The sequence below is a fragment of the Magnolia sinica genome, chromosome 1 (genome assembly GCF_029962835.1).
Source record: "Magnolia sinica isolate HGM2019 chromosome 1, MsV1, whole genome shotgun sequence".
In the NCBI taxonomy this organism is placed as follows: Eukaryota; Viridiplantae; Streptophyta; class Magnoliopsida; order Magnoliales; family Magnoliaceae; genus Magnolia; species Magnolia sinica.
In genome coordinates this window covers 128,999,356-129,014,413 of record NC_080573.1, presented here as the reverse complement: position 1 = coordinate 129,014,413, position 15,058 = coordinate 128,999,356, and the positions used below count along the sequence as shown (strand labels likewise).

At 39.7% G+C, this 15,058-nt stretch overlaps 1 protein-coding gene across 1 annotated transcript; it reads left to right on the top strand.

Annotated features, from left to right (window-relative positions):
• Positions 1-899: 899 nt before the first annotated feature.
• Positions 900-8,996, top strand: LOC131258281 (probable pectinesterase 53). The gene is made up of 5 exons (XM_058259501.1): positions 900-1,091; positions 2,328-2,517; positions 3,623-3,829; positions 4,407-4,642; positions 8,627-8,996. The coding sequence occupies exons 1-5, from the start codon at positions 1,000-1,002 to the stop codon at positions 8,772-8,774; spliced, it is 873 nt and encodes a 290-aa protein (XP_058115484.1). The 5' UTR covers positions 900-999; the 3' UTR covers positions 8,775-8,996.
• The last annotated feature ends 6,062 nt before the right edge of the window (positions 8,997-15,058 follow it).

The following is a 15,058-nucleotide window of genomic DNA, read 5'->3' as shown; positions in this document are numbered from 1 at the left end:
GTGCCTCCTTGCCTGATGGTACATGGAGAGAGAGAGAGAGAGAGAGACGTCTCTCGGAAGACCAAACATTTTGTACAGGTGGGCCATCATTCATACAGTGGACACCCACTTCCATCCAATCATTCGGCATTTTCCCATGAAGCCGGACCCACTACATTGACGTGAGGGCCCACCAGATGTGTGTGAATGACATTCCATCCGTTCATCACGTGCACCCCCTTGGAACAGTTGAGCTGGGGATGCCCACCATTAAAAACCATTCACACTTAATAGAATCCATCCAATCATTGGAGATTTTCCCATGAGGCCGACCCACTACATTGCGATGTGGGGCCCCCACCAGATGTATATCAATGACATCCCATCCGTCCATTACATGCGCCCCCTTGTGTGAAGGGAACAGTTTGGGCTGGGGATGCCCACCATCAGAAACCTTTCACACTGAATAGCTCCTGTTCTGCATATGTCATCCAATCCATTAAAAAGATACAAGCCACTACGATAAATCTCATCCTTCCCAAATTTTAGGTGGTCCTTGCCCTAAAATGATCTTTCAAAATGGATGGATGGCCTGGATAAAATACATATACCATGATCTTTCAAAATGGATGGACGGCCTGGATAAAATACATATACCATGGTGGTCCCACAGGGCCCCTGACAGGACCGTCCGTCTCTAGCTAGGTCCTGGTGGGGGTAGTACCCAATTTGCACCCGTGATGCAAGCATCACAGTGGGTCCCACACATCGTGTTGCCGGTTCAAGCAAGCATAACCTACAAAGCTTCCTGTTTTCCCACTGCGCAAGGACCACCAGCCAGTATTTCAATTTCAACCATCCATCCACCAATGCCCCATCAGTGAACGGTGGGGCTGGAACCCCAAAAGGGGGCCACACGCCCCGATGGGAAATGGTGGGGGCTGAGCAGATAGTGTGGTTGGTGTAGCGGAAATGAAAGCAGGAGTAGAATATATTATGAGGTGAAGAAGAGCTTGAAAGATGGAAGGAGACACTCACGGGCATCCACAAAGAAGACAACAACAGCAAAAGCGAAAAAGAAAAAGAAAAAAAAAAACGCACATATTCAAATGGTATGTAAAAACAAACATTCAATCAAACGGCCAAAGAAACGTGGCTCTGTCTGTGGTTCAGATTTCAAGCTTGTGAACCTCTTCTTCCCTTTCGTTCAATGTCAGCAGTAGACCCGTGATCTCTCTCTCTCTCTCTCTCTCTCTCTCTCTCTCTCTCTCTCTCCAAATTCTTTTTCTCACCAAAAGAAGAAACAGTGACGAAACAGATATATAAAAATTCACTTCTACTTCACATGAACTCTCATTCTTTGCTTCTTCTCTCTCTCTCTCTCTCTCTCTCTCTCTCTCTCTCTCTCTCTCTCCATGTCGAATTTTCTACATGCTTCTTGCATTATATTCCTTCTTCTACTACATTCTGGACAGGCATTGTCCCACACCAAAGGAATCCGGCCCAATAAACCTTTGGTGAAGAGTTTTCCAGCCAATCAGACACACACCCAATTGGCAGAACAGCAATTCATGAGGTGGGTCAGATTCGTTGGGAGACTCCGCCACTCCCTCTTCTCCACAGCTATGAACAAGCTCTTCCCTTCCTACACCCTCACTGTCAATAGGAACCCGTCATCATCCGGGGACTTTACTTCAATTCAGGCTGCTGTCGATTCGCTGCCTTTCATTAACGTAATTAGAGTTGTGATTAAGGTTCACGCGGGGGTTTATAAGTGAGTTTGGGCTTCTACATTTTCTGTGAAAATATTCAAATCTTTTTCTCTCTTTTTTTTTCTTTTTTTTTTTCACCTGTTTTATTGTTTTGAGAATTGGGTTTGGTTGGAACTACTGATTTCTCGCGTGAGAGAACAGTTTTTGGTATAATTCTGTTTTCATGGTTTTGGAATCAGTGGATGGAAATTGGGTCTGATTGTACACAGTGGGATTTCACTGAGAAGGTGGTTACTCTTTTTATATTTTGAATTCGATTCTGTTGGAGTCTACCCAGATTAAAGACTCTCTTATGGAGTAGTATGTATGCTTCCCTTGAAGGCGCATTTGGGAATTCTTAAATTCTAATTGCTATTGGATTTGATATTCCCCAAATAGCCGTTGGGTTCACTTCTTAGACTACATGAATCAAATGAGATATAATTTGATTTTGGAATCCTGCAGAAAAGTCACCTTCTGTATTTACCATAGAATTGAGAATCATGGGCTTTGATTTTTACCATTCAAAATGAAGTAATTAGCTTTAAAACAGTAAAATGCTGGTTGATTTGATATGAAAATCTGAAATTTTGTCAGGGAGAAGGTGACCATCCCCACATTCAAAGCTTTCATAACCATAGAAGGGGCAGGAGCAGACAAAACAATAGTTCAATGGGGCGACACAGCTCAAACACTGGGACCCAAAGGCCAGCCTATTGGAACCTACAATTCTGCAACATTTGCTGTGAATTCTCCTTATTTCATTGCCAAGAATATCACTTTCAAGGTAAATTTGTGAAGGGATTCAATAAAGTTCTTCTACACCTCATTTGATATTTTATTAGTACATTTGAAGATGCTTTCATGTTCAAGGCTTCAAACCCAACATGTCATTTTCTCCTTGTCAAAGACATAGAATAGCTATTTTGTTTGGCCTTTTTAACCCTTTCTCTGTTCTTTTGACACCCATGTGCTGTTCTCAGTCAGCTTAACGTTTCTGATGATTCATTTCTCCCCCCCTTTTTTTTTCTATTATGTGTGCTGTAATTTCTAGAGATTTGCCAAGCCCAAATTCACATGTTGGTGAGTCATCTGAGCCGTGCATTGGGTTGGACACACAGTGGCAAAGAGATGGACCGATCCAAGCATCAGACAGGCCACACATGTACGTTGTTTTTTTAAATGCGTGGCCTTGATCCCCTAATTTTTCGGCTATATCATCTACATAGTGAGGCACACTTGATGTATGATTCAGGTGCCACGCACGTATGTTGTGTTGGCATGCGCGTGGCATGTGTCCAGATAAGAGAAGCTCTCTATTTTCTTTTTGACCTATAGAGTATGAATTTCCCAATCAAATTAACATTCCTTAAGACTTTTTTTTTATTACATGGGTTTGGTAAATCCACATCCTTTATTATTGTTTTTGTTGTTATTTATTTCTCATGTTATTATTTTTTCAATTTCTTTTTGGGTTTTTCTTGGGGAATGATTCCAAGAATATTGTGGCAGGAACCAAACTCTTACGTGTGGAACCATATCTAACCATTCACTTTTGGGGTATGTGGGCCCCACTCTTAGATTCCTCATCTAAATAAGTTAAAATGAACATCAGGTGGGCCACATGTGTCCATTGAATGTCGATGGTGCAGTTCTTCTCTTTAATTCTTTTGTAACCGTACACTTGTGGCCCACCTGCTGATAGATTATCCTCTTGTTTGAGAAAACAAAGGAATCTAAATGGAGATGCTTGGATCTAACAAAAGTGGGCCATGTGAAGAGAGTAGCTGCTGCAACTTGCAAAACTATGGTGCTTGAATATAGAAGTGGAACTCAATTTCCATTTTATTTATTTATTTTAATAAATGTATATTTTATTTATGTTTTTGTAGAATACAACACCAGTTCCAAAACCAGGAGCTACAGGGAAGCAAGCAGTTGCATTTAGAATATCAGGAGATACAGCAGCATTTCTAGGGTGTAAGTTCTTGGGTGCGCAGGATACGCTGTATGATCATCTTGGAAGGCACTATTACAAAGATTGCTACATTGAAGGCTCTGTTGATTTCATTTTTGGCAATGCTCTCTCCTTGTATGAGGTTAGATTCTAACACATCCAAAATTCAACTTAAAACCATCCTCACCATCCAATTATTTCGTGTCTGCCTAATGGATGTACTACCTATTGGATGGGTCATAATCAAACGGTTGTGATGAATAGATGCTTCGAACCGTTCTAATCATGATTGGCTTTTGGACAAGTGATTGCCATCTTAAAATGCCCAAAGCAGTCACCCTGCACATGTGCAGAATCTGGTCTGTTCATCGGGTGGGTGAATCAGCTCTAGTCTAATAATAATGTGTGCAACATGTGCTCTGAAAAAAAATGGACAGTTAAAATGAATAATAATGGCTCATATTCATGAACATGCATGACCCACTTGAAGACTGGAAAAGACCCCACTAATCGGACGGTTAGGATCATCTCAAAAGAAAATGGCCCATCGATGGGGAAATCTGAATTGATGGTCCTCTGCACCCAGATTAGGTTCATGTATACACTTAGAAAATAATAATAAATAAATAAATAAATAAGGTAAGGATGGGCATTGTTTGTGAGAACACATAACATGAGGCAAGAAACATGACGTATGTATGTTTTGTTGGTGGGAGTAGGGATGTCATGTACATGCAATAGCAGAGAACTATGGGGCCCTCACAGCCCAAAACAGGAACAGCCTTCTGGAGGATACAGGGTTCTCATTTGTGAAGTGCAAGGTGACAGGGTCAGGAGCACTATACTTAGGAAGGGCTTGGGGAACCTTTTCTAGGGTTGTGTTTGCATACACCTACATGGACAACATCATCATCCCTACTGGCTGGTACAACTGGGGTGACCCCAACCGAGAAATGTAAGCTTCCTTCCCCTGTTTTCTTCTTCTTCTTCTTCTTTTAATCATATTCACACCCCCATATTGATAGATAGATGAGCTAAGCAAAAGGTTCTGTGGGGCCACCATAAGGTCTGTGTGACATCCACTCATTCTATCATTTGAGTCAGCTAATGTCTGGGAACACCTGAAATCTTCATGATGATGTTTATATGCAGCAGTACAATCCTTTCATAAGGTAAGTCCTACCAGGACTAAGGAAAAACAAGTATTGGGCTGATCCAAAACTTTGGTGGGCCACCAAGAAGATTATGATGGGGCATATCTGTCGCACTTTTCTTTTTGGGGTAGCCCACTTGAGCTTTGGATCTGCTTTATTTTTGGGCTTACGTCCTAACATGAGCTGGCACAATAATAACCCCATGTAGCTTTTAGTTGCACGGGCTCCTTACAGCAAAGTGGCTCCTTTTGGGCTCTTCTTTTGAGTGTTGCACACAACAAGTGCGGCCCATGGTTCGATTGTCCAGACTGATCGATATGATGGGCCTTATAGTGGGCTATGCCATAGAAATATCCCATCTGGGAAGATCCTAGCGTTGGATCTCCAGCTTTTTCCACTTGGGTGTGTAGTATTGCTTTATTCCTTGACCATATAAGATTAGGATTATTCCATTTAGATGGGCCATTTTAGATATGAAAAATCTAAGGGCCCACCGATTGTAGAAAGCTAAAGGACCCAAACGAGGAGGAACATATATCCTTCCTATTGGAGTAGTTGCAGGCGAGTTTCCAAACGTGTCCAGTCCTGCCCTATTGTCCTTTACTCTTGAATTGTTTGTGCATACACGCGTGCTGCTGCGTGTTTGCATATTCGAGGATGCTGGAAAAGAAACAATCTGGGCCACATGGTCCTGGGGCTAGCCTAGGTCTGTCTTATCTGGGCCAGGAAGTTTACTAGTAAACTGGGCTGGGCCGAGCGGGATTTCAACTACGTTAAGCCTGACTCCGACCCAGGCCATTTTCACAGTAGTAAATAGCATCTATATATAAAATTTCAGAGTCGACTCTCCCAAACATGCCAATGTGGCACGTCTAAGAGATCTGGACCGTTCATAATCCATCATGTTTGTTAGGTGTGGCAGTTCACGTGCGTGGAAAGAGTCTCGGCTGAGTTTGTCAGTTGCAAGTGGGGTGGACTATCTATAACAATGAAGTTCACCACCACTAAAGAAATTGTGCAGATTCATCCCCTCTGCATAGACATATGACAATCTGGACCATCCAAATCATGAACCCCACATTTATTTTTCTTGTGAATTTGGCACGCTGGCCAATTTCAGCCTAACCGTTCATTTGATGGCCATCAATGGGAAATTCAGCCTTATTCGGTAAATTTGATATTTGGTCAATGCTCCATCCACCATGGAACCCACAACTTAAACGGTCTAGATCACCTTAGCATGCCATGTATGTGCCCACCGAGCATTGGGGTTGGGGGCATTTATGTAAATTCAAGAAACCCGAGGCTTGAAAAAGTACAAACTTTTGCTTGCCCTTGATTCCTTTTGGCAGAAGATCAATGGCAGGGAATCTTTCTAAGTTATGACAAATGACGTAAATAGCAATTTTTGAACAGTCTCTCCCCATGGCATCTTTTTTGTCATTTTTCTAAAAGATGGGCGTCATTTTGTCAGCCACATCAAAAAAGCTGGTTCGTTGAATTTAACTGTGATGCCGACCATCGACCGTCCAAGAAAAAGAGAAGGACGTACTTATTGGTAGATCATATGGTAAAGCTGGGAGAAACGGCATAAAATATACGGGCGCGGTTTGGGTACTACCCCCACCACGACCTAGCTTGAGATGAACGGACTATGTCAGGAGCTTTGTGGGGCCATCGTGATGTATGTATTTTATCCACCCCGTCCATCTATTCTTAAAGATCCTTTTAATGTACGAGACCCTAAAGTAGGCAGATTGAAGGCTGAAGTGAACCGCACAACATGAAGAAATGGAGATTGAACTCCTACTTATTGAAAACTTCCCAAAGGCCTATGTTTATTAGCCATCCAACCTGTTCATAAGGTCATATGAACATGTATGAAAGGAAAACATAAATTTTAGCTTGATCCAAAACTTCTATGATCATCAAGAAATTTTCAAATACCACGCCTCCCTGTCGTGTAGTCCAATTTCACCTCCAATCTGCTTCATTTTCAGGCTCATGGCCTAAAATGATCTGTCAAATGGATGGCGGGCGTGGATTAAAAAAAAAAAAAAAAAAAGTATACATCATGGTGGACCCCACAAAGCTCTTGACACAGTACCCAATCTGCGCCCAAAATATACCAATCTCTCCACAATACACATGGCAGGATGATGCATCAATCTAATCCGTCCATCTGGTTAATCCTACTCTGGATGGAAAATATTTGGAAATGGACATGAATTGAATGATCCTATCCATCTTGATCGATCATTTCATCTCAAAGATACCGTAGGATATGAAATGGTGAAACTATCAAATATTTAGCAAGGGAAATTGAAGGAAAGTGGTGGATATATGGAGTTGGTGTAGCTTTGAAACATATGCCATCCGCGAGAGAGCCCATTATATGGAATGGATGGACCCGATTGATGCAGGTGAATGCGAAATTTATTATCATGATCCGAACTTCTACCACACCAGGTGATGATCTGATCCGTTCATCTAGAAGGTCCTATATTGCTATGTAGAGAAGAAAGTGTGGATCAGGCATCCTCACTGTCCATATCAAGTAGAGTTAGACATTGTTTATTTGGACTGTTGTTTCTAACTCAACATTTTGATGGATGGAGAGCCATGAGTAAAATCTCTTTTCATTAGTCAATCCACAGTGAGATTGTGTAGGTGAAAGGTCTTGATTATCGCTTGGTGGATGGCACATGAATTAGAGGTCCCAACTATTCATCAAGCAGTGTACACGATTAAGATAGCAAAAAAGTAAAATGGGCCTGTTGATCAGGAATACTATTAAAAAATGGACGGTTAAAAAAAGTCCAATGGTTCAAATGTGCGCACGTGTAGCTCACTTTATGAGCGCACCAATCCCATTTATCATATATGGCACGTTCTAAAGTGCACAATACCCATCCAATGGTGGGAACGTGGTCCCACATGGTATCTTTGAGGTGGGGCCCCGATTCTATCATCAAAGCTCATGATCATTGGCAAACATGTATTACTCACGTTTTGCTACCATGAGTCACTACTGCTATTTTGAACCATGGTTTGGTGATCCAAACCATCGATCCCATAGTTCACACAGTGGATGAGAGATTCCATGGAAATTTCATGGAATTGGATTTCTTAACTGTTTGATCATTGGCCAACAAATAGTTAGATAAGAAAAAAGTACTCTTAACAATCAAAGGCCTAGAATTTCAGTTGAGGAGATTTCATGCAATCCTATCTCCATTGTAGGTGGATCAACGGTCTGGATCAATAAACCATTTTCTAAATTGTGCGAATCCTATGCATCTCCAGACTGTACCATATCTGATGAGCCCCACCTGCCTGCACTAAAAATCACCAGGAATGGAAAGTTCTCACATACTAGAGTAGATGAAAAAAAATGTGAAACTAGCTCCGTGTAAGGCCCATCGTGGTGCATGTATGTCATTCAATTCATCCAATAGGCTTGTCACACCATGAAAATAAAATAGGATGGCCCAAAAATCATTCAGATCAAATCATCTTGTGGACTACATGATATAAAACATTAAACAAGCATTCAAAAACTTTAAAATCCACATGGTAGTCCACTTGATAGTTGGATAAGCATGATTTTTGGGGTCATCCCATTTCCATTATAGCTCAATCATGTTAGACCGGTGGGCCCCACACTCCAACCAGTTGCATTTACAAGTAGATAATGGGGAGACCTCCCCAACACAAATAACCCACCTTATAATTAAATTGCTAATGTGAGGTTGTATTTACACATAGAATCGATGTGATTGTAGGACTGTATTCTATGGTCAGTACAAATGCACAGGACCAGGAGCAAGCTACGCAGGAAGAGTTTCATGGTCAAGAGAACTCACTGATGAGGAGGCCAAGCCATTCATTTCCCTTAGTCTCATTGATGGCGCTGAGTGGATTAATTTCTAGTTATTTTCCTAATAATCTCTCCTTGTAAATTTAAACAAAATCAAACAGGGTTTGCTGGTACACACCCAGAAATATTGCTCTACGGTTAGCCTTTTGCTTTTGGGTCGTTTTTCGATGATCCAAACCGTTTACACGGTGGGCTTATCATGGATTGGGGGATGGCCAAAAAATGAATAAAAATAAAATCTTCGATTGGGATATTTTAATCCCTTGATCATTCAACATTTTGATATTGACCATTTCTTTATTTATAGCCTTTAATAATCAAGAGGTTGAGTATTCAATCTTTTTCATTATTCACTATCCGCAGAGTTAAAATGGGATAGCTGAAATGGAATATCACACTTGCAAAATGGTGTATGCGTGAGATTGATATATTGGGGCCGTCTATTAGATGGGGCTTCTGGTTGACATGCCAGGATTGAAAATATCAGGTTGGTCCAGTCATTAAATGGGCCACACATGTCACATGGTCCATCAATGGGTGGTAGGGTAAACGAAATGTTCTGCATTTCCAAACCATGCACTATTCTATTCTTCAGAAATCATGATGCAATTAAAATGTGCATTGCCGCCGCAGCAATATCAATTAATTATGTGAACCGTCTATATTGTGGACCCCACTAATGGGTAATAAACTAAAGGCTGTAATAAGTTAACGATCTACGTTGGATCGCAGGACGTTTACATGTTCCATGAGTAGGATATTTGGGTGTTTTGATATGGTATGGTGAAACCTATCATAGTATCGTATGGTGGCCAGTCTCTGCCCCTGAATGTATCCTTAGATTCATCTGAGCCATTCTCGTTCTCATTGCGTCTCTATAGAAGAAGTTATGTTCATATAATCATGCTCCGTTGATGATCCTGACCTTTGAATCATGGATTTGAATATGATCCATTAATCATTCATCTATTATATAATCACCCGTTCGACAAATATTTACGATGGCCTGGGTAGCATGGAATCTAGTAGAACATGAACGGTTCAGATCATCAATTGAGATGCACTCCCAGGTTGAAGAAATGGCCTACCTGCTCTACTGTGGTAGGGGCAACCGTACCCTATCAAAACTACGATTTTAGGTGGACCACAAGATGGCATTTCAATAAAATAATTAAGGAGCGGGACGAGCGGCAGTAGCTTTTGGGAATCGTTGACTTGGTTTTGTATGCGGTTTCGCTTTGAGAAATGTCCAACATGCAAGGTTGGACCAGAACTATAACATACAATGTTTCTATTCTCTACTGATCTGTACTTAGGTGTAGGATCTGACCCGTGAAAGTAATATTTCATAACTCTAAGATCAAATGAAACAAAAATTCGAACAATTCATTCATTAGGTGGGCCACACATATGTATCGAATCAAACCATTGGCTGTACATTGATTCTGATGTGTATCTCTCCTGATAAATGGACAGTTCTGGATTTCGGGATCGGTGATCTTTGGGATACGTCCCTCAATTTGCACGGCCCGGATGTTATAAACAAATGACAGTAATGTATGTTTGAGCTTCCACACAACGCTGCATGTGAAGAATTTCCGTACGTCTGGGGTTGGTTACTTTACCACTAAACACAGTTTCAGATAAAATAAGTAGGTCGGCTGCTAGAGTGCGCTTCTTCAAGATTTGAGGGTCTCTGTTCACACTCTAGAGGTGTGATACAATGGTGGGGCCCACCTATTGTAAAAACCTGTATAAGGGGTGTATCTGGGACCATGGATAAGTGAACAAAGCAGTCGTACTGTGGGCCCCATTGTAGATTGCATATCAATGTAGCAAAATCTCCTGGATTTAAAGGAAACTAACTCATTAATAGCTGGTAGAAAGGCCACTATCATACGGTTAGGGTCTTTCAATAGGATGTTTGGTGCATTGTAGAGTGGATCTTTGAAAAGTATTCTACAATGCATCGGATAGCATTTGTACAGCCATGTTTGGGTTACCGGTTTCCGACCGTGGGGTGGTCCATGTTTGACTCGTTGAAGCCGTTGATACAATCGTCCTGTGATAAGTTGATTTTGCAAAAAGCGTCTATACATAATGAGGCCCAGTAGTTGGACGGTTCAGATTGAGGGATGACCCAGCCACATGTAATATAGAGAGATGGCCCTAACATATCAACTCGCTTTGTAATAACCTAAATTTATGTAGTAATTTATACACACTTGTGCTCACAGAAAATTAAGACAAGTGAACATAACAGACATATACACATCACAAGGGGGGATATCACGTTTGGTGCGTTTGAATTTTGGGGGCGAAATTCTTGTAAGGGTGGTAGTATGTAACAACCTAGGATTTTGGTAAACGTGCGTGCATACACATGTAAGTACATTTGATTCATTAGACTATATACACATAGATCCATGTATACATCTACACATCCATGCATACATGCGTCTATCAAATTATACAAATTGTGACCGTAAATATGTGTGATCGTTTTATTTAGTGCGAACTATTAATTAATGTCATTAATGATTACATGATTTTGATAGAATATATATATAAGCTTATTTATAGTGCACTCTCTCAACATATATACTTAAGACCACATGTTTAATACTAACTAATCCAAATCTAGCCAACATCAATTATTGATTGTGCACTGAGATTAAACTGATTTTAACCACTAGATTGTTGTTAAAAAAATAAAATAAAAATCGAGAACAACCATTGGCTTACATCTTAAATTAGCCAAATTTGAACGGTTAGATTTCGTGTATGTGTGTGTGTATCTACCATGCACATATGACCTTTTATTTGAGCTCCAAAGTCGCCCAGCGAGACCATTAATTCACATGTGTCCAATCACAACCACTAATAAATGGCAAAACCATCAACTCATGTGTGTAAATTTGAGCAAGCCATTCAAATTATTCATCATGTCCCAATTACTTAAAACTATCAATCTAGCCCATGAAATTGCCTCTCACAATTTAGCAGTCATCTATTCAAATTGCCCAACCACTGGACCATTTAAACAAAATAATAATAATAATAAAAAAAAAATTCTCAAATACGCACTCATCAAGATCCAAGCCGTCCATCAAAGGTCATCTTATGCCCACTCAACCTAAGGTGTACATCTGTCCATCCCAACCTTGCATCAAATACCAAGCTTGACATGTAAAAGCTATTCACGTTAGATTAGCAGGAAGCATTTGCACTAGATTAGCAATAAGGTATACTCACTGGATTAACAACAAATTCATCACACTATTTAGCCAATGGGCCATGTACAGCCTCATATGGCCGTCCATCTTACACTCAAACTACCTATCATGTACCACCCCACATGTGAGCATACATGTGCACAATACCATCATGCACAAGTCAGTCATTGAAATTTTAGCAGTCCATCTGTCTAATTTGATTATGACCATCCATTCAGCCTTTCACCCAATAATTTAATCCAACCAATCATCACATAACATAAATAACATCCTTCCATTAAACTCATTCATCCAATCCATCAAGACCATCCATTCAAACCCATCTATCTTAGCCGTCCACCCATTTCACCATATCCTCCGCACATGCACTGGTTAGGAGTGGTGTGTACAAATCACTGGTAAAGGGGAGATGTTGAGCACGTAACTGGGAATTAGGAGTGGGAACGTGAGATGCTAGGAGAGGTGTATTTCTTTGGATGATGATGTCAGCAAATTGGAAATTATGTAGACGTGCATGACCCGATGAGATGCTACCAAGACCAGTTAAATACAATCCAACCGTCCATTCATTAGCACATGTAAACTGCCCATCATTTAATGTAAACCCTCCATCATCATTGGCCTTTTCACTTAAATCGATCAACCAGCCCTTCTCATCCAATCTTGAATCAATGTGGTCCAACCGTTCATTAAATCAAACCATTCATATATATATATATATATATATATATATATATATATATATATATATATATATATATATATATATAAACAAAAAAAGAAAAACAAACAAACAAACCCACCTGTATTAGCCCTTCAACATACCCGGCCCTCCAAATGTCATCAAAAGTTCAGCTATCCTACCTTTGATGTAAACCGTCCATACAGTGAACCCATAAAGTTTCAACGGTGGGCAAATCTCTACCCACATTTTTTCACCATGTAGTCCATCTAAGTTTTGGACCTATCTCATTTTTGGACCCATATCCTAATATAATCTTATGGATCAGATGGATGGTGTGGATTCATCACAGATATCTAGTGTGGGGCCACTTGCCAACATATCTCAAAATAATATAAAATAAAATAAATTAAAAAACTTAAAATTTAGAGGAACGTGCGATGCATGGCAGCACACGTTACCGTCAAACCGGGAGAGAGTCCCCAATTTCCTCTCCCATTCAAACTCTCCTCTTTCTTCTTTCACCGTTCTTCATCAGCGGAACCTACTAAACAATTCAAACCGCTCACCATCAACCCAAGAAGATTTTAACGGCAAACGTTCAACCCCACTGTTTTCAGTCTTATGGCCCCACCTAAATTCCAAATCTTCCTTACCCTTAGAATCATGTATTATTATGACCTGACAAAGTAACTGGGTGGAATGAATTTCTCACAAATATCTCGTTGGACCCACCTAGCTTCCGTTGCAACAAGGGATTTAAAAGGCTTCCAAAATGCAATCCACACAGATTGAAACATCTCCAATTTTTTCACATTTCTCTTTTCGTTTTCGAGCCAACTTATAAATCAAAAAATCTCAACTGTACATTGGATCCATCTCCAACCTACTTCCAAACTATGTCATGTAACCTCCACTCAACACACCAGGTAGGTGATCTTCCTTGTTGAAAATTTTAGGTTAATATATAGATTGATTTGATTATTTGTTGTGTTCAATTTATTTAATTATTATCATTAATTGTAGATTATTTTATTTGATTCTTAATTACATAGTATAAAGGTAATTTATTTGAGTTATTAATTGATTTCAATTAATTATCGTTATGTACTCAAATTGCAATTAATTCCTTATTATTACATGATAAATAATGTATTTAAATTTATGGGTGCTCTGCCCTAAAAGAATCGTTATATTTTTATGGGTGTTCTATCCAGGGTCATTCCCGAAAGGATCAGCACGGTACAGGTGCTCTGCCTAGGGTCATACCCGAAAGGATCGCAATGGGTGTTCTTCCATAGGTAATTCCCTAAAAGGATCAACACACACGGGTACTCTGCCCTGGGTATTTACTGTAAAAGTCTATTCACCAGAGGTGCTCTGTCGAGGGTCATTCTTTGAAATGATCAACACTGGTACTCTGTCGAAGCCTAAAAGGATCAACACACATGGGTGCTATGCCCTGAATTGAACCAAAAAGGATTTTAAATAATTGTATTATCTTATTTTGTTATTATAAAATACAAATTATTATTATTATCATGTAAAATGTCGATTTAATACTCGTAATTAATCATATTTATTTCATTGAATTGTATTGGTATTAATATAAAGTTTTCAATTTTAGGAATAATTTGACCCTACAAGTCGTCGCGCTCACACCCATATAAAATGTTTTGCAGGGTTTGTATATGAAGAACCGGTTAGACAAAATTGAAGACTTTTATATTTATTTATTTAGAAATTAATTAAAATTCAATGTATGTTGTTATTATTTATTTTTGAATGTCAATGTAATTAAAGATTTAAGAATTGATTAGTGGACAATATTTAATGACAATAATTAGTATCCTTTTAGTTGCTTTGATTGCCTTGAAAATGCATGAAATAATATGGGTCGTGATATATTTTATTTAAATACAATTCCTAGTCCTGAAATTCAGGTTCAAGTCTAACCAACTCGGGTTCCAATTTTCAAGGCGTAACAAACTTGGTTGCAAGTTAACGGCTGTGGCGATTTGCTTTCTAAAATATTTATATGTTAGACATATATTGACGGATTAGCATTTTCCATTAGGAAAGCTTTTGTGCATGGACCATTGAGAATGGATACAATGACGTCAACGGTCTGGATCAAAGAACCCTGTGTCCCCTAATAAAATCTGACAGCTAGAACAGTGTCATATAAACTAACGGGGATCATTGTATATGTCTACGTGTGAATCCCACTTATGCTCCATGTTCGGATCAGTAGAACCATTAATTCAAACGGCACTACCGTGGATGCCAATCGTCCAAAAACTAGGCCGACTTAATCATGATCACCTGATACGTAGCATTGAGATGGATGATCAATGACAAAAATAGTAAATGGTCCACATTCAAATGAAAATTAATGACCAAGCTGTCGATCTTTTTA